Raw genomic sequence first — 19,132 nt, 5'->3', positions numbered from 1 at the left:
CCTCCTCCTCATTCGTCTGATTCCTCGTTGGCATCTGCTCTTCCTGCTTCTCCCCCCCGAGGCAAAGGTTGAGAACACTCCCCGACCCAGGGATCTGAAACAGCATGAACCATGGCCGTCAGGTGCTTGGCAATCTCCAGAATCCCCGACTTCTCCTGATATAACCCCGGGAGGTGGGTGGACAGTACAGTTAGGAGCAGACTCCGGGGTTAAGGAAAAACATCGCAGGGAATCTGATCCTGGCTGTGGGAAGGGAAATGGGGTATTTCCTCTAACAGAACAAGTGGTACCCAGGCCTCTCGAAGATGACGGTGAGCCAACCTACCGTCGAACCTTTGTGCACTTTCCTTTCACTACCTCAGATTTGTATAACTGGCGGAACGATACCCCCAGCTTGAGAGAGAATCCTGAAAAGGTACGAAACCTGTTTGAAACGATTTTCAAAACCCATAAAACAATCTGGGCAGATGTTCAGTCTCTTTTAGATGTCCTGTTGACACCAGAGGAAAGGAGAATGGTAGTAAACAAAGCCCGTGAGTACGTGGAAAAGGAAATTACCGCAGGGCACCTGCAAGGAAATAGGGACGATCATGTCCCCACCCAGGAGCCAGATTGGAAACCAGACCAAGATATGACCTCCATCCATGCCTATCGAGAATATATCCTCCGAGGATTGAGAGATGCTGTGAAAAAACCTCAGAATCTCAGTAAGGTGTATGAGATTCGACAGGAGACGAATGAGACCCCGAGTGCTTTCTTGGAAAGAATTTACACCACTTTCAGACAATACACTCGCGAGGACCCGGAGGATGCATCAAACGCTCGCATGGTAAATATGATCTTCATAGGTCAGAGTGCACCAGACATTAGAAAGAAATTGCAGAAGACAGACGGAGCAACAGGTATGCTTATTTCTCAACTAGTAGACATTGCTTACCAAGTATTTACTAACCGAGAAAGTGTTCAGGAAAAGCAACAGGACAAGAAAGAGGAGAGAAAGATGAAAATGCAGGCAGCCCTAGTGGCAGCTGCAATCATGGGAAAACCCAGAAATGAGGGATCCCAGAGACAGCCTCAGAGGCGGGGTCCATTAGAGAAAGATCAGTGTGCCTATTGCAAACAAAAGGGACACTGGAAGCGGGAATGCCCCTATCGGAAAGTAGGTGAAGGTGAAAAGAAAAAAGAGGAGAGCAGTGGACTGTTTGCTTTTGGAAGGGATTCAGATTGAAGGGGACCAGAGGCCCGGGAGGGAAAGATAACCCAGATCCTGGTGTCCCCTGACAAGCCTCTGGTTAAAATGCAACTAGGGGACAGAGATGAATTGGTAGAATTTCTCGTCGATACAGGTGCTGCCCATTCTGTCTTAACTCAAAAACTGAAACCTTTAAGTAAAAAGACTGTGCCGGTGGTAGGGGTCACAGGGAAGGCAGTAACACGACCCTTCCTACAGCCAATGACATGTAATCTTGGGCAGGCCGAAGTCACCCATCAATTCTTGTATATGCCAGACTGCTCCATTCCCCTTTTAGGGAGAGACCTCCTCTGTAAACTGCAAGCTACGTTGTCATTTCAGGATGGGCATATGTTCCTGACTGTGCCTCCTGAAAAGGGGTGGCACCTGCAGGCTTGCCTTCTCGGCCTTCTCCGAGAGGAAAGTACACCGGATATTCCTCAAACCCTGCTTGATGCTGTTGTTCCATGGGTATGGGCAGGTCACCGACCCGGGAAGGCTAAAAATGCTGACCCTGTAAAGATTCAACTTTTGCCAGGGGCCCAGCCTCCATGTGTGAAACAATATCCAATGCGGATGGAAGCCAGGAAAGGACTGAAGAGTATGAGCAAGCATTCTGCCAGTTAAAGCAGGCTCTCATTGAAGCACCTGCCTTAGGACTACCGGACATGAGTAAGCCTTTTTCCCTTTTTGTGCATTACCGAAGTGGGGGTAGCCGTGGGAGTATTAACACAGAAATTGGGTAGCTGGCAATGACCAGTGGCATATCTTTCTAAAAAATTAGACTTTGTGTCATCTGGATGGCCTGCTTGTCTCCGGGCTGTTGCTGCCACCTGTCTGCTAATACAAGAAGCTGAAAAGTTAACCCTAGGCCGTGAAATGACTGTATATGTGCCTCACGCAGTGCTTACAGTCCTGGAGCAGAAAGGAGGGAACTGGTTAACCCCGGGACGAATGGCTTGATATCAGGCCATCCTCCTAGATAAGCCTGAAATAAAATTAGCCATTTCTCACACTGTAAATCCAGCAACACTGTTGCCACCTATGGCTGACACACCAGATCTTGTACATGATTGCCTGCAAACATTGGAAGCTGTTTAACTGAGACATCGACCCCTTGAAAATGCTGAACTGGAATTCGAAAATCCGGATACGTTATCGTGACTACACAGAATGTGACAGAAGCAGGACATTTAAGCCCATCTGTTTCAGCTCAAAAGGCTGAACTCATTGCTATGACTCGGGCTTTGCAATTGGCGGCCAACAAAACTGTCAATATTTATACTGATTCTAAATATATTTTCCTTGTTTTACATGCTCACGGAGCGCTGTGGAAAGAGCGGGGTCTACTTGATCCTAAAGGAGCAAGCATTAAGTATAGCAAGCAAAAAAAGCTCTCCTCAAGGCAGTCTGGGAACCAAAGGAGGTAGCGGTAATGCATTGTAAAGCACATCAGAAAGGGAACGACCCCTCCACAAAAGGTAATCGATTTGCTGACGCTACAACAAAGAGAGCAGCTAAAAGACCTCAGACAGACTTGCTGCCCGAAGTAAGTAATCTGTTACCTCTCCTCCCAGACCTATACCAGCCTGTGACACCACAGTATGGGGAAAGAGACAAACAATTGATAAAAGAGTTTCAAGCAAAGAAGGGGGAGCACGGGTGGTTAGTAGCAAAGGATGGCCCCATTATCATCCCAGCTGCCTGGGTTCATGTGCTAGTAAAGAGCGCTCATCATGGCACCCACTACGGACCCACGGCCCTGGTAAGATGGATCAGTCACTATGTAACTGGAGTGGGATTAAGAGAGGCTGCCAAGAAGGTAGCAGAGACATGTGAGGTCTGCCAGAGAAATAACCCAAAGGAGGGAAAAAAGAAACTTCAGGACATCAGAGAATAGGCAATGGGCCAGGAGAAGAATGGCAGGTGGATTTTACCGAGTTGCCTTGGCAACAAGGGATGAGATATCTCCTTGTCTTTGTGGACACTTTCTCTAATTGGGTTGAGTGCTTCCCATGTCAGACTGCCCAAGCCTGAGAGGTGGTCAAGGCACTCCTACAAGAAATCATACCTCGCTTCGGACTTCCAAAAGGAACAGGGTCAGACAATGGCCCACATTTCATTGCACAAATTACTCAGAAGGTTTCTGAGTTCCTGGGAATCAGCTGGCATTTACACACCCCTTGGAGACCCCAGTCCAGTGGAAAGGTGGAACATATGAATCAGACCTTAAAAAGACACCTTGCAAAGATTTGCCAAGAAGCTCGACTCAAATGGCCAGAGGCCCTACCCTTGGCCCTGTTACGAGTAAGGGTTGCACCACATTCTAAATTGGGATTACGCCCATTTGAGATAATGTATGGTAAGCCTTACCCTCTGAGTCTGCCCATGGGTACTGAACAACAGTTACATGTTTTAGGAGAGGGAATGATTAGAGAATACGTATGGTCCTTGGTTTCTGTTTTGTATTCCATCCATCAGCAGGTACAGGATGTGCTGCAGACACAGGAACAGTCTCCTGCCCCGGAAAATCAACTATTACCTGGGAGTTACGCCCTTGTGAAAGACTGGAATGAGGAACCACTTCGAGCCAGATGGAAGGGCCCATATAGGGTACTTTTGATGACCCCGACAGCAGCAAAGCTCGAAGGAATCAAGACTTGGATACATTCCAGTCGCCTAAAGCCGGTGGCTGGACCAGAACAAGAAGGAACCCCTGCAGACTCCGGGACTGGAGACAGAGAACAGTGGAAGGTGGAGCCAATAAGAGACTTAAAATTCCTATTCAAAAGAAAGGAACTTTAAATAATTTGTCAATCTTTGATCAAGTTTTACAGGCCTTATCATGAAATTGTTCAAGGTTTTATTGTGGGGCGCCCTGATCTGTCCACTCCTTCTCATAGGAGGGGAAAACCTTTTACAACAAAAATTTCACCCTCAGGAAAATGTCTGGATTTATCTGGCCCGGGAAATTTTAAATAGAACGGACTTCTGCTTAGCGGGAGGGATCAATGCTCACCTGGTTTTTACCTCAAGCTTAATCGCAGTACCAACCCCTTTGAAAATTTTACAAAATTATACTATGCTGGAAGATGTAGAGAAGGAAAGTACATATCAGGATATATATATAAGTGGGGGACTATTGTAAAAGAGAAAAGCAGAAACATGTTCTCCTTACGGGTTCAGGCAACAGCTAATGCTTCTGAATGTTTCCTAATGGTTAATTGTACTGGTAATTGCCTTAAAATTGAACCAAGGTAAATCAAATGATTTTACAAACAAAGAAAGCTGATGATACTAGATTTTTGTTAAGCCAAATTGAACGGAGCAATCATAATAATAATTAAAAATGCTCCATAGGGGGGAATGTAAGGAGTGACCTAGAAAACACTACCCAAGACAAAGCAAACAGAATGTTATGTGACGAATGCCCATCTGCAATGATAAGGAGGAGACAGTCTGAGATAAAGCGGGCTTGAAAACAAAAAGGAAAAAACAGGGTACTGGGTTAAAAGGGCTCGTTAAAATACTAAAAATCATGCCCCTAGGTGGGGAAAAAGTATGCTAATGAAACATACATGTATATAAATGAGATACATAGCTAAAACACAGGTATAGAGACATGCTCAGTAAAGAACTTCTTGCGTCACTCCTTACAACCAATCAGCAAACAAATACGCTGGTGAGAACTTGAAAACTCCTGTATAAAAGATGCTTAGTGGTAGTGATCTGGTGTGCTTGTTATGTGAAATTATTCCGCTCGCACCTTTTATTGCTAGCAATAAACCTTCTTTATACTTTCACCCCTGGTATCTTTATTGGCCTTTGCATACTGGGCACGATCCCAGATTTGAGCTGGGGCTCAACAAAGGTACGTAGAAAAAACATATAAAGCTGTGTTTATGGCCGAATCGCTGATTCACCGAATCAGCATTGAATCTTCAGATTTGGAGTTGGCTCTATCGAATCGGTACAGTTATCTGAATCAACTAATTGAATCACTGTCCCTGATTTGGGCCGAATCTGAATCAAATATGACCTGTTTCACACACCCCTACTGTGCACTGACTCTGTCCAAACAGCAAGGAACAGAAAATGGATTTCAAGATGGGGAGGCCAGGGGAAGTGTGGGGGATCCTGGAGGCCTGCCCTATAGTATATGGGTTGTGTGTTGTGCAGCCCAGAGGCCACTGAAGTTGGACAGTCCTGAGCTAAATATGGCAATCCTCACCCACCCACATCTCCCAGCATCTAACACCTGCTAACTGTGGTTTTTCCGAAACTATAATTTTGGTACTTACCAGACCTTACATACATACCTGGTTTATACAGCTCCCAGTAAATGGGAGCCCAGCCTCGGCCTGCCATAATCTGATGCCCCGCTATGAAACCAGGTATGTCATTAGCTTGGTGGCACATGGGGTCTTGACAGGTCCCAGCCCCATGTTCAATTTAAGGCATGATACAAATGAACTAGTATATGTGGAATAACTTTGTGGCTTGTTTACTGTATCACCATCACTCCTTCAACTGAGTTGCATGTGTGGGTGGTTACTATTTAAGGCACAATTAACCTGTTAATTGAGTCTTAAGTATAATGTGTCAGGGGTCTAATTACACAAAACTGCAGTTACCTGGCTCCATACATACCAATTAAGGAAAATAGGATCTAGCCCAAAAAAGTTTTACCTGAAAAAGTACCAAATCCATCACAAATAATAAAGTGAGCACTTGGCTAGGTGTAACGGGAGATCATGTGGAACATGTCACATAAAATTCTTAGTTTAGTTCAAGTACTCTTTAACAGTTTTATTGTAGCAAAATAAAGAAATCAAGTAATAAAGAAATAAAAATAATTACCATAGTTGGAGCTGGGTGCTGTGTATTTGGTGCTGGACTTGCGGATAATGTTTTCATGGATCTGGTACCATTCATTTTCATTGTTGCACCTAAAAGAAAAGGGAGCTAGTTAAAATTACCCGTTCTTTTATGAGTCATCTGACAATAAGAAAGACTGCAGTGACAAAAAGAAATAAAAGTTGTGTGGTCTGCTGCCCAAGAGAAATCCCTTACAACTCCCTTTTTAACAGCCAGAACTGCAACATTGAGCCAGAAGGGAAACAAGACATGTCTCCAAATATTAATCTCTGCATCCTGGGCGCTTCTGAGCCTGTGGTGACTTTTGTCATTGAAAGAATTGTTTTGGGAAAAGTTTCATCTCACACACTATGATGTGGGACGGGGGGGGGGTGGGGTGGGGTGGAATTTATACATTTTTAACTCAATTTTGAAAAAAGATCAATTTAAACCTAATATTAACTGTGGCTATATGTTATCCTTTCAAATGTGGTAACAAATCAAGTTACATCCCAAAATATAAAACCAGATAATTGAAAGGTGCAATAAAAGAGAAACTTGAGTAGTTTAATTATTTGCAGCAAGACTTATGTTTAATTACATTGCACAATTTTTTGAAATATAATAATAGTCCAAGAAATTATGACAACAAATTACCATAAAAACTTACAGAACGTTAAGTGCATATTTTATGTTATTGCTAGGAGAGAGGTTCCTTGCTATCATTTATTCATTTAAGTTCACATACACATGCAGTCTTACTACTTAGAAGTCAAAGAACCATTTGAGTGATGTAATTAGCACTATGACTAACTCCTCAGCCTGAAAGACCAGATAAAAATCAAAGATTAACTGTTGATTTCAGTCTAGGTGATGCACTGAAATTTATTCTGCAAATTAAGGTTCTTAACAACATTCATCCAAGGTAGCCAGCTGTATTGATCATAAATAGTACAAACCATACAGATTAATTTCTTACCTAGTTAGTAGTAAAAGCAATGACTATGAACAGGGGTAGTTCTGAAATACTGTCTAATATACATCTTGACCACTGTAGTAGCCATTTCACATATTTTAATATTGCACGCATCCTCAGGATATATATGAGTAGAACTTTCTGTCCCTCTTATTTCACAGACTGTTTTTACAGACTTTAAATTTTGTTTTTCAATCCTCTCCTCCATTCCTGACCTCCTCTTCAATTTTTGTTCCCTCAAATTATAGCATATTAACATAAAAATTAAGGTTAATAATGAATAATTAGAACAATTAACAAAATGTGTTTGTAATAAAGGTAGGGTGGATTCTTTACTATATTATGTATGGATTCTATTTCAATCACTCAAGTAAAAAAATATTTAAAACTGATGCAATTCACTATAAAATCAAGTTCATTATTTCTGTTTACTTTTCTATCCCTCTCCTTTATCCTTTATATTTGTTTTGTTATGTTCTGTCCAGTGCAGATATTAAAGCCCTGTACCTATTTGTTGACTATAACTGCAATATAATGGCTTGGTCTTTCACTAAAATAAAATTCTTATGCGTAATAATAACAAGTTGTTTATGAGTTGCATATTATTTAATAACATTTTATATAAGTTCCCTGGTACTTGAGATGTTTCCTCCCCTTAAAATTTTTCCCCAGACCCTGTGCCCAGGCAGACCTACCCAGTACAGAATTATGCTTTAGTGCAGGGGTTTTCAACCTTTTTCAATAAGTGTACCCCTAGCAACACGACAAGGAGCGCGAGAAGGGGGGCAGCATGCAGCTGGTTGCAGAGCAGCGGCAGCGTGGGGTGGTGGTGGCAGCTTCTACGTCTGAGCTTCTTTACCTCCCTCCCCTCTGCGTCCAGCCACCCGGGTGGTGCCTGTGCAGCCTGAAGAGGGACGCCACTGCCCTTGCACCCCTTCCCCCCAGCCCTGCTCCTTTGCTATACCAGTGTGCGGTTGCGGGTGGCAGTGCTCTGTCCCCACCTGCCCGCATGTACCCCATAGGGCCTTCCCAAGTACCCCTGGGGGTACACATAACCATGGCTGACAACCCGTTTTAATGGATTTCACAAATTTTTATGCAAAGCAGAAAGAAAATGTTTTAGCATGTCTCACTGTAGCAAAATTGTCTTCAGTTGCCAGATGGCTTCAGAGTTTTATTTTGTGTATATGTGTGTATTATATCCTTTACTCTTGGATGATAATGGGACTGGTGGGTTAAGATAACTGGTATTGCTGCAACTCTGTTTTAATTAAGGTTACTACAGAGGTGACTGAGGAAAAGAAAAGGATGTGATTAAATCCAACTCAGTGAGGCAGTCGCTCTCAGTACTTTGCTTCTACCATCGTAATACGGTTAATGAGCAAGAAAAGCAAACACAATAGCCAATTTAAAATATATACAATTCTTAAAAGAAGCAACTATGCTGCTGAAAAAAGTGCATGCTCTCTTTTAACTAATCAGAGTCCAGGGAGTATACTGTCTAACTTTAATGCCATCTACTTTGTGAAGATCTCATCAGTAAATGGGCAATGGAAGGTTCTGACAAAGTTTACAGTCCCTCAAAGGCCTGACACTTGTAATTTCTTGACTCATCAGTGAGTATTACAGAGATGTACAAGTTCTGGTACCAGATACATTGTTATGTCTTTTTTATAACCTAATGAAGCAAGCATAAGAAGAGTAATTTATGGATGCCATCTTTATGATGACTACAGAGTGGCTGGTCTAAGTGTAGGTGGCTTAAACTAAGAGAACTAAATTAGATCGTGTGTGCCATTTTTTGGCTGATTTAAACCCTGCAAATGCCTTCATGAGTGGGTATTTGGACCAACCTAACCCTGGTCAGTCTGACTCAGGGTTAGGTCTTTCTAAATGTAAGGCTTGTACATACCCTTATCTTCACAGGGAGAGAAGATATAACTGACCTTATAAATAAGAGACTTTCTAATGACTTGATAGAGTGTGGAGCAGGGACTTTTGCAACCTTGCACACTGCATGTTTTGATGTTTATTTTACTTCACTAGTGACCCTTGTTATTTCTCAAAAATTAAGCCACCCAACAAAACTTCCATTAAACAATGAGTTAACAGTAAAATATCCAAGTTCAATGGAGTCCATTTTAGGATGGCACAGGGCCCGATCTCAGTACGCAGGGCTGGGTGAAGGCAGTGCAGAACCCAATTCCACCACGTGGGGGTTGCATGAGTCCTGACCCTGGTGCACAGGGGGCAGTTGAGGCCTAACAGACCAGCCCCACACCCCTCTTCTAGCTTGTGGGGCCCAACTTTTGAGCAACACTGATCTAAATAAAACATATCCTAAGTACCAGAGCCACTGAAAACTGCAGTGTACTGCAGTGTGCTGTGGGGCTGGGACTGACAAACAGCCGTTTGTCCACCCCAGCCCCCCCCCACTGCACTAGAGTGTCCTGATAGAATTATGTCACCGAGTAGTCGGACATCAACATGTATTAGGTAATATGATCTGAAGGTACACCTTACCAGAAAAGTCTTAACTTTGCTACATTATGATGGCACTTAACACATGCTTTACTGCTTGAAGGCTTGGAGACTAGCATTTTAACAAGTCTCAACTGTAACGTGTAACAAGGCCCTAAAGGTGTACACAAAAACAAAGGTAACTCCCACATGAGAAAAGGAACATGACATATTGGAATAAAGCACCTTCATACAAATTAGAGACTGTATTGGTGTAACCCTTTTAGTAAAACTACTTCAATACTGGTACAAAAACTGTGTGTAAACCAATTGTGAGATAATTTTGAATAGAATACCACTGCAAATTCTGTTAGGATGCACATAAAGCCACTTTCTTCCTTAACAGCAACAATGATTCCTCATTGTCTTGATGAAGTGTTGGCTATGATAAAATGATAAACTTTTGCTCTACTAGCTTTCCTCATTTGGTCACCTTTACAGACTGTAGCTTTCAACTACTGGAGAGATACAAAACTTTAGGAAGATAAAAACAATTACCCTGAGGCATTCCTTGCAAATGCCTTTTTTTTGTTCGAAGCATGTTAATTACTGCTACTTTGTTTTTAAAGGATATATGATGTTGGCAAAATTAAACTGGAGTAAAATTAGCTACTGTCAAAATAGACAAAAACATCAAGGATTTTTTAGCTGTTATATTCATGGAAATGGAATACCATATGACATGAAGAGTGACAGGCTATCTGGAAACTGTAAGGTCATTTTCTACAACTTCCACATTACAAACCTATGCCATGTCAAGTATAATGAGATACCACAAGCTCTGCTCTAGCAAACAAACTGACAGCCCCTAAGAAAATACTGAATTTTATATTTGATAAAGCTATGTAACCAACAAGGAATAGCTTGTTATATAACAAGCATGCCATATAAAAGGGAGAAAGAAAAAAGGCAGACTTTTTAGAGTAAAATTTAAAATTTCCCAGACTCAGGTCCATGGAGAATTGCATGTCAAGTATTTAGTAATGGGGGGTGGACCCATTTGGTCTCTAGATTACTGTTTTCAGCTACATTTAGAAAGATCTAGATTGAGGCAAGGTTGCATGTAAGTCATTATCCTTCCCCATAACACAGCTAACATGTATGTTGACTGTCTGACCTGATTCTAATAGGCAAAGAGAAGGAACTCTTTCACACCTAAGGAGGACTTCAGCAGAAACAAGGCTACAGGAAGTGCAGGGAATATGCATTACAGTCCACACTTGTGAGGTTAGAGGAATTTGATTTATAGAGCTCATTTGGTCTCTTTTGCTAGCATTACATTTTTTTGAAGAAGAAAGAAATAATATATTCTTTGACCTTTTTACCTCTCTGCCTAGGTTAGCTTTGTTACCTGCTGTACACATATATGCTTCTCATGGTGGTATGTGACCCTGTATTTGTAAATTCAGTTTGTCACCAGATTTCATATGACATATAGAACTGTTCAATTTATCTACACTGATTTAAAACCTTCCTTGCCTGCTGCATGATGAGCAAGAAACCTTTTCTGAGCACAGAAATGTGGATATCCTTTGTTGTGCTACATGAAAGGAAAAATCAGTGGCACAACAAAAGGCGGTAACAGACTCTGCTGCTTTATTATGGTAGACATCCATTACTTGTGTGGCACTTTCCCCCTGTTCAGCCAAACCTGTGCTCTGGTCTGGCCGAGCGGGGAAAAAGTGCTTCTCTGCTCAGCCAGACCCGGAGCACAGGTATAGTTAAGTGGCAAAAGTGGGGAGATTACATTGCTCCTTGTCCCACACCAGCAAGAGCAGGACAAACGGCGATGTGCGTTTTACCCAGTGAAGCAGATCCGCCTCATTCTGGCTGTCTATTTCTAGCAAACATGTGTTTCCAAAGGAAAGTTCAGTATTTTTTTTCTTTTATTTGAACAAAAATACCTGTTTGTGCTGGTAAACTTTGGAACTTCAAATCAACCTCAAATTCTCTTATCTTTTTAACTTGATAAATTGAATAATATTATAATACTGCATCATATAGATTTATATAAGTGTGTTCAGTTTCCCCTTGGATTGGTTTTTGTGAATTTGTCATCTTTTTCCATGTGTCAGTCATTCTGTGTGAAAAAAGATCTTGCCAAAATTGCTTATGCTCCTTAATTTCATTCACTGATCTCTTGTTTTGAAACAGTATTTATCTCAGTTCAGTTGCATCAATCCATTCCTTTAAAATCAAGATCTTGTACTTATTTTTGAGGTACTTTCTCCTAAAATATCGATGTCAAATCTAGCTGATCTCCCTTTATAATTTCTATCATAAAAATTCAATTAATTTGATTTTTTGCACCCCTCTATTCTCAATAAGATGTTCCCTGTGAGTGAATAGGCTCTCAGACAATATTTTGAATTTATTGTTTATTTAATACAGGAATATGGCTATCATCTTAAAGTTGTGCCTCTTCATCTATTTACCAAAATTTTGTTTCCTTTTACTGAAGCAGGCAGACATTATACAGATGATTTTAACACACAGCACACAATCACCAGCAAGTTATTTGCATTTACTGCATCCTGTATTATGCTTTTTTCCGAGAGATTCTTATCCTTATTTTCAATCCTTGCAATACTGTCTCCATAAACTTAACGTGTCTAAATAATACCTGCTTATCTCTACTCTTTATTTGCTGTCTGCTGGTAATTTTATAGACAGTAATCAGTTAATTTATCCTATTCTGCAATGTTATTCTATTTTCTTACAACTTCCATGCTAGCAAAGCTTTTAGTGGTGGTACAGAATCAGTGTAGCACATCCTGCATCATCCCTCCTCCCTCTGATTGTCACTGGGGATATGGCTGGGGTATTCTTATGCCTGGATAAACTGTAAATTACTATATCAGCCCCCTAGGGATTAGGGCAACAGAAGCAAACTAAAGCAAAGTCTCATCTTATTCTCACTTCATAAAAACAGACTTTAGGTTGTCCCAGGCTTTGACTCGCATCAAACCAGGCGTGGGACAAACAACTAGGGAGGAGTACAAAAATACTGCTTGGGCACAAAGGGATGAAATCAGGAAGGCCAAAGTGCAATTGGAATTGCAGCTAGCAAGGGACGTGAAGGGTAACAAGAAGGATTTCTACAAGCATGTTAACAACAAGAGGAGGATCAGGGAAAGTGTGGGTCCTTTGCTAAATTGGGGTGGCAACCTAGCCTTTTCTGCATCCTCTGTTGCTAGGTTGCCTCCCACACCAAAGGTGCTGAGGGAGTTGGCCAATGTGATTGCAGAGCTGCTGGCCACCAACTTTGAAAACTCATGGTGACTGGGAGAGGTCCCAGATGATTGGAAAAGGGCAAATATAGTTCCCATATTTAAGAAAAGGAAAAGGGAGGATCCAGGGAACTACAGACTGGTCTGCTTCATCTCAGTCCCTGGAAAAATCATGGAGCACATCCTCAATGAATCCATTTCTAAGCACTTGAAGGAGAAGAAAGTGATTAAGAACAGTCATCATGGATTTGCCAAGGGCAAGTCATGTGTGATCAACTTGGCTGTCTTCTATGATGAGATGACTGGCTCTGTGGATATGGGGAAAGAAATGGACATGATATACCTTGACTTGTGGCATGTTCCAGGGCATGAACGGCGCATGCCCCCAGCGGCTGGGGGGGGCACAGTGGCAGCAAGTGTGGAGCTCCCACAGACTCTGCCGGTGCTGTCGGTGGCGGAGGGTGGCGAGTGCCGACCAGGGGTCAGCAACCACCCACAGGCACCACCAGCAGCATGCACCCCCTACACATTGCCCTCGTCTCAGGGGTTGGTCCGAGGGCTGGTTTTGTCCAATAATTTCATCAATGACCTGGAAGATGGGATAAGATGCACCTTCAGCAAGTTTGCAGATGACACCAACCTGGGGTGGATTCAGAGAGCTCTAGACAAATTGGATGAATGGATTAAAAGAAATCTCATGAAGTTCAATTTGGACAAATGCAAAGTCCTGCGCTTAGTATGGAACAATCCTATACACTGGTACAAGCTGGGGACCAACCGACTAAGCAGCAGCTGTGCAGAAAAGGACCTGGGAGTTACAGTGGACAGTAAGCTGAATGTGAGCCAGTGTGTCTTTGTTGCCAAGAAGGCTAACAGCATACTGGCCTGCATTAGTAGAAGAGTTGGCAGCAGATTAAGGGAGGTGATTCTTCTCCTCTATTTCAGCACTGGTGAGGCCACATCTGGAGTAGTATGTCTAGTTTTGGGCCCCCCCACTACAGGAAGGATGTGGACAAGTTGGAAAGAGTCCAGCAGAAGGCAATGAAAATGGTTAGGGGGCAGGGCACATGACTTCTGAGGAGAGGCTGAGGGAACTGGGCTCATTTAGTTTGGAGAAGAGAAGACTGAGAGGGGATTTAATATAAGCCTTCAACTACCTGCAGAGTGGTTCCACAGAGGATAGAGCTAGACTGTTCTCAGTAGTGGCAAATGACAGAACAAGGATCAATGGCCTGAAGTTGGAGAAATGGAAGTACAGGTTAGATATTAGGAGGGACTTTCGCACTAGGAGGGTAGTAAAGCACTAGAATAGGTTATCTAGAGAAGCTGTAGAATCTCCATCCTTGGAAGTTTTTCAGACCTGGCTAGATAAAGCCTTGGCTGGGATGATCTAGTTGTGGATGGTGCTGTTGTGAGCAGAGCTTGGACTAAGATGACCTCCTGAGGCCTCTTCCATCCATCAGTTTCCATGTGATTTACACATGTAGCTTGAATGGCAATTATTTTGAATTAGCCACAGTTGATTCAAGAAAAACTATTATTTTGGACATTTCTCAGGTATTTAAAGTGGATCAAAGAGGTTGCATATCTGTAGGATCCCAAGATGAAAGACCTTCCCCTGGAAAAAATCCAACGTCCTTTTTTTACCCAGTAATGCCAGACCAGCTTGGGAAATAGCTGATTTCAAATTAAGGAAATACAAAGATAACGTAAAGCAGGGGTGGGCAAAATATGGCCTGCAGGCCAGTGTTCTGCCAAATGATTCTATTTGGGTCACAGCTACTCCTCTGGAGATCTGTATCTGGCCCATGGCTGCCCTGGCTTTTGGCGCCTCTCACCCATCTCCCTTTCCTGTGCTGTAGCCAGCTGTAGCAGCAGCTCCAGCAGCCAGGTGGCCTTGTCTGCCTTGCCCCGCAGTTCCCAGTGTGTGGTCCCAGGCAGGGAGGTGCTGAGCTCCTGGCTGGGCTTTTGCTCGGCGGGACTGTCTGCACGCAGCTCTGATCCTGCAGCCATTCACAGACCAAAAAGCCTGGCCCCCAGTGAGAGCTCAAGCTCAGGTATGGGTCTCGCTGATGGAAGGGGAGGGAGTGAAGGGGGAAGAGGGCCAGGATCTGTGGGTTATCTGGGCCACCCCAGGCTGAGCCGGGGTCTGAAACAGGCATGGGCACCACTAACAAAGTGCCATGCTGTGTTTCCATGCACCACTGCAGGCTGCACCGTGTAGGCATAGCTGGAGCGGCTGGCTCCTGCCTGACCCTGGCACAGTTCCTGCCTGACCATAGTGTGGCTCCTGCCCAAGCCTGAGTCCCTGGCATATGGCCGGATCCGGCAGGAGCTGTGCCAGCTGTACTTACGTGGGTCAAAGCAGTGGCCCAGTCCAGCACAGCACTGGCCCAGCACAACACAGGAACACATCACAGCACTGGCCCAGCCCAGCTGTGTCAGAGACCAGGGGTAGGGGAGGGGGTGCAGGAGCTTTGGGGAGCTCATGCATGTGTCTGCATATGCATGTATTTGCATGTGTGTGCGTGTGTTTTTTATATATATATATATATATATATATATATATATATATATATATATATATATATGTAGGTGTGTGCATGCAACCCTCAAAAGCTCACCAAAACTTAAGTGGTCCTCCAGCCCAAATAAATGCCCAGCCCAACTTAAAGTCATCTTTGGGCCCCTCTGCACATGCAGGTAAAGGCGCTATGGGATCTAATGCGCAATCCACATAATTGCACCACCTGCCCTGCCACGTGCTTGTCAGGAGGTATGACTATAGGATTCCGAATCAGATCCCATCATACCTTATTCCTGGTGCAGGGAGAGCCCAATTCCACGCTCCCCCTGCACTGGCAAGAAGCAAGATCCCACTCTAGGAGCTACCTCAGCTGATCCAGGCTCCCAGCTGTGGGCAGCAGGGAGACCACAGCTGACAAAGTATCCCAGCTGAACGAATAACTCATGCATCCCTGTGGCTGCAACACTACAGCTGATGTGATGGCTGCATGGTGCACCCCTGTGACTAGGTACCACCTCAGCTGTGGTCTCAGGGCTGCGGGGGTGCATGGTCCACCTTCACAGTTGGGACATTGCCTCAACTATGGCCTCCATGTGTGCATGGAGTACTCCCATGGCTAGGAGATCACATCAACTGAGAACCCTTTCAGCTGGGAGCTCCCAGGCTTGGGGGTCTACCTGGATCCCGCTAGCTAGGAGGTCTGATCAGTTGACAGGGCTACCAGTCACAGGGGCCCCTGGCCACATGCTTAATTAATGGCATGATAGGAAACAGCTAAAAAGTTATTACACATGTTTTATGGAATAACAGTGTAGCTTATTCTTCTTTTTATCACACCATTAGTTTACTGAATGTGTGGCCTAGTGACCACTTAAGGTGTGATTAACTGCTTAATCACACCTTAAGTGTAATGTGTAGATAAGGCCTTTGTCTTTTTAAGTTGCCATGTCTTCCTGGACATCTAAAGAGCTGGTTCTAGATGCCTAATTTTAACCCTCTAAGATTGAAAATCAGAATTTTAGTACATCTACCATTAATAAGTTTTCCACCATTCCTCTTGGATATCTCACTTGTAATCAAAGATGTTTCTATTTAAATAAGGAATTCCTCCCCAGCAACCCATATTTCCATTTAGGTTGGTTGGTTCCATGGTGAATTTGCACTTTTGAATGTTTGATAAACTACATCAGACTTGGATGTCAAACACAGTGTGGCAGAGGTACAATGAAGAGTCTACCCAGTTGAGCAAATAGTAACAAAGGAATTTTGAAAGAGAAAAGCATTCACACAGTATGCTTGTAGAGAGAGAAAGGGATTTTATAGTTGAAAAGTTCTCTGTCATATGAGAAGAAAAGAGAGAAACAGGGTTGTAGAACAGGGGACAGAAAAGAAACTTGAGAGAAGGAATAAGAGAAAAAAACTGAGATCAGCTTAAGGGAGATGGAAAATAAAACCAAAAACCATGAGGTGAAATAGGAAACAAAGATAAAATTTCCACTTGAAATATAAAAATATAGGACATGAGAAGAAGTGAAATAAGAAATGCAGTACACATATAATTTAAAAGTTGAATAGATACATTATTAAAAAAGAATTATTAATAAAAGTAAACCTTTTCATGCTTTTATATAATGAGCTTATAACTGTAAGCTGTGCCACTCTATCCTCTTTGCAAGATTATAACATGACTGCAGAATTAAGAAACAGAAAAAGCTGGATTGTGAGAGGAAAAATCTTACTCAGACATAAATCTTCAATAACAAGACAAGCTCTGTGAGAGTGGTAAGATAAATTGATTTTTGTATGAATGATCTCTCAAGCACATCAGTAAAAATCCCTGTTTAAATGTCTTATACCTGCTCCAGCGTCTGCTAAATTTTCAAACTCACTGAGATTTCCCATCTTCTCCCTGTGAAGATGCTTGCCTTGACATATGTTAACAGATTCAAGTTATGGAAACCGTACATTGTGACAGGCTAAAGTTGCAACCTCCAGCCAAACCAGGAGCAAAAGATACACTGTTGTGCCTCTGCCACTCAACTACTGAGGCTAAGCAAAGGATGACTGCCTTGCTGTGGTGGTGTCCTTGTCTATAACCCACTAGTCATAGAGCACCTTTGGGTGCCTGTCACTTTAAGGGATAGAGCAGACATCAGGGCAGCCAGCAGGTGTGTGCCTGGGTAATGAGGCGGTCACATGACCGCAGGAGAGCCCTGGGATTGGAGGAGGGAGCTAAGCAGCTTCCATTTTAGATCCAGGCTCTCAGTCTACTGCTGGCAGTCAGATAGACACCGCTCGGCTGGCGGCTCAGGAACACCTTAGAGGCAAGGACAGGAGCTATGGGGATGGCAGGAGGCTCCTGGTCCTGGGTATGACTGAAAACTGCACCCTGCTGGGGAAGCATGGCCTGGTGGGGCTGCCTGTGGCAGGGTAACTCTCCAGAAATCCCAGGCCAGTTGCCTCCCCAGAGAAAGGCAATAGGGGCACCTTATAATCCCAGCCCCCACTACCCAGTGGGTTATAGAGCAGACACTGGGGCCAGGCATGCCTAGGGAGAGGCACCTGAGCCCAGGGGGACGTAAGACCCTGAAGGTAGTGGGGCCAGGCACACCTAGAGAGAGGCACCTGAGCCCAGGGGGAGACTCCAGCAAGGGGGGCAGAAGTATGTGGCTTGGAAAGGAGCTAGTGGCTGAGTTCAACCCAGTGTGAGGCATTAGGCTGGTGGCCCCATAGAGCAGGGTGCACGGTGGTGTCTGAAGGGCTGTGTGTGGATTGGCTGGAGAGTGAGTAGCAAAGCCTGAAGGTCGCGTAGTCATGAAGTAGGGCAGATCTGAGAGTGGCCTAGTGAGGAGCAGAGTGAATGAGGCCCTGTGAGAGGCGGCAGCGAGCAAGAGAAAATGCTAGGGGCTCAATGAGGGGCAGAGTTTAGCCTGCCCCTGAACTGGTGCTATAATCAACATATGATGCCATCTGCTAGGCATGGGGCACAGTAAGGAAGGTCAGAGTTGTGTGTAAACCCCTTGCCATGAGGTATTAAATGGGCAGCCTACTACTTACTACAACAGGTATCCCAACAAGCTGTGGCAGGTGAGACAGGGAAAACTGCCCTAGACAAAGAGGTGGGCCAGTATGGTGACTGGCCACAAGTAGGCGCCTTTGTTACACATAGGTTTTTTCCCCACATAATTTTGTGACTGATGCATGCCCATTGTAGGTGGTTATGTGGGCACATGCACTCCTGGCCAGCCATAGCCTTAATGAGTATGCTCATTAGCCATGTGGATGCCCATATGTCCATAATGCATGAACAGGGAACAGAACCGCACGTTATAAGTGTAAAAAATGCCAGTTACACAACTGGAAAACTGCCATTTGGGCAGGAGCTGAGACTTTTTTAAAAATCTTGTCCACAAGCAAATTTAGATTCATTTTCTAAAACTGATGTATTTACATTCACAGAAGAGCCGGCATGGACACTTGTATTTCAGTTTAATTTAGGTTTATTTCACTTTCGTTAAAATTGCTCCTTACCAAATCAAGCTAAATTAAAATAAAGGTTTCCACACAGATTTTTGGACTGATGTTAACTAAATCACTTTAAAATTGTTCCTTAGATAAAACTGAAGTATAGCTTTGCATGTAGACAAGCTCTAAGATTTAATACTATAGTTTTTCTTCTCAATGGAAATGCAGATACATTTTATATACTATTTTGCTATATATAGTATTCCCCTAACAATGGGAGTAGGGGTGAGAAACAGTGCATTTGCAAATTAAGAAAACCCTTATGT

At 43.4% G+C, this 19,132-nt stretch overlaps 1 protein-coding gene and 1 long non-coding RNA gene across 9 annotated transcripts in view; one reads left to right on the top strand and one right to left on the bottom strand.

Moving 5' to 3' along the window:
• The window catches only part of LOC132244459 (uncharacterized), a 78,776-nt gene extending 73,742 nt beyond the window's left edge, over positions 1-5,034 (top strand). The window contains exon 2 of the long non-coding RNA XR_009455872.1: positions 3,713-5,034. This is a non-coding gene — a long non-coding RNA (uncharacterized LOC132244459). The remainder of the gene's footprint in view (positions 1-3,712) is intronic.
• Positions 1-19,132, bottom strand: part of DOCK3 (dedicator of cytokinesis 3) — a 664,549-nt gene that overhangs the window by 178,343 nt on the left and 467,074 nt on the right. For all 8 annotated transcript variants that reach the window (XM_059715389.1, XM_059715393.1, XM_059715390.1 and 5 more), the window contains exon 13: positions 6,092-6,180. In XM_059715389.1, the coding sequence (XP_059571372.1) occupies positions 6,092-6,180 (89 nt within the window). The remainder of the gene's footprint in view (positions 1-6,091; positions 6,181-19,132) is intronic.

Source organism: Alligator mississippiensis, chromosome 12, assembly GCF_030867095.1.
Source record: "Alligator mississippiensis isolate rAllMis1 chromosome 12, rAllMis1, whole genome shotgun sequence".
Taxonomy (NCBI): domain Eukaryota; kingdom Metazoa; phylum Chordata; order Crocodylia; family Alligatoridae; genus Alligator; species Alligator mississippiensis.
This window is presented reverse-complemented; position numbering and strand designations above follow the sequence as displayed.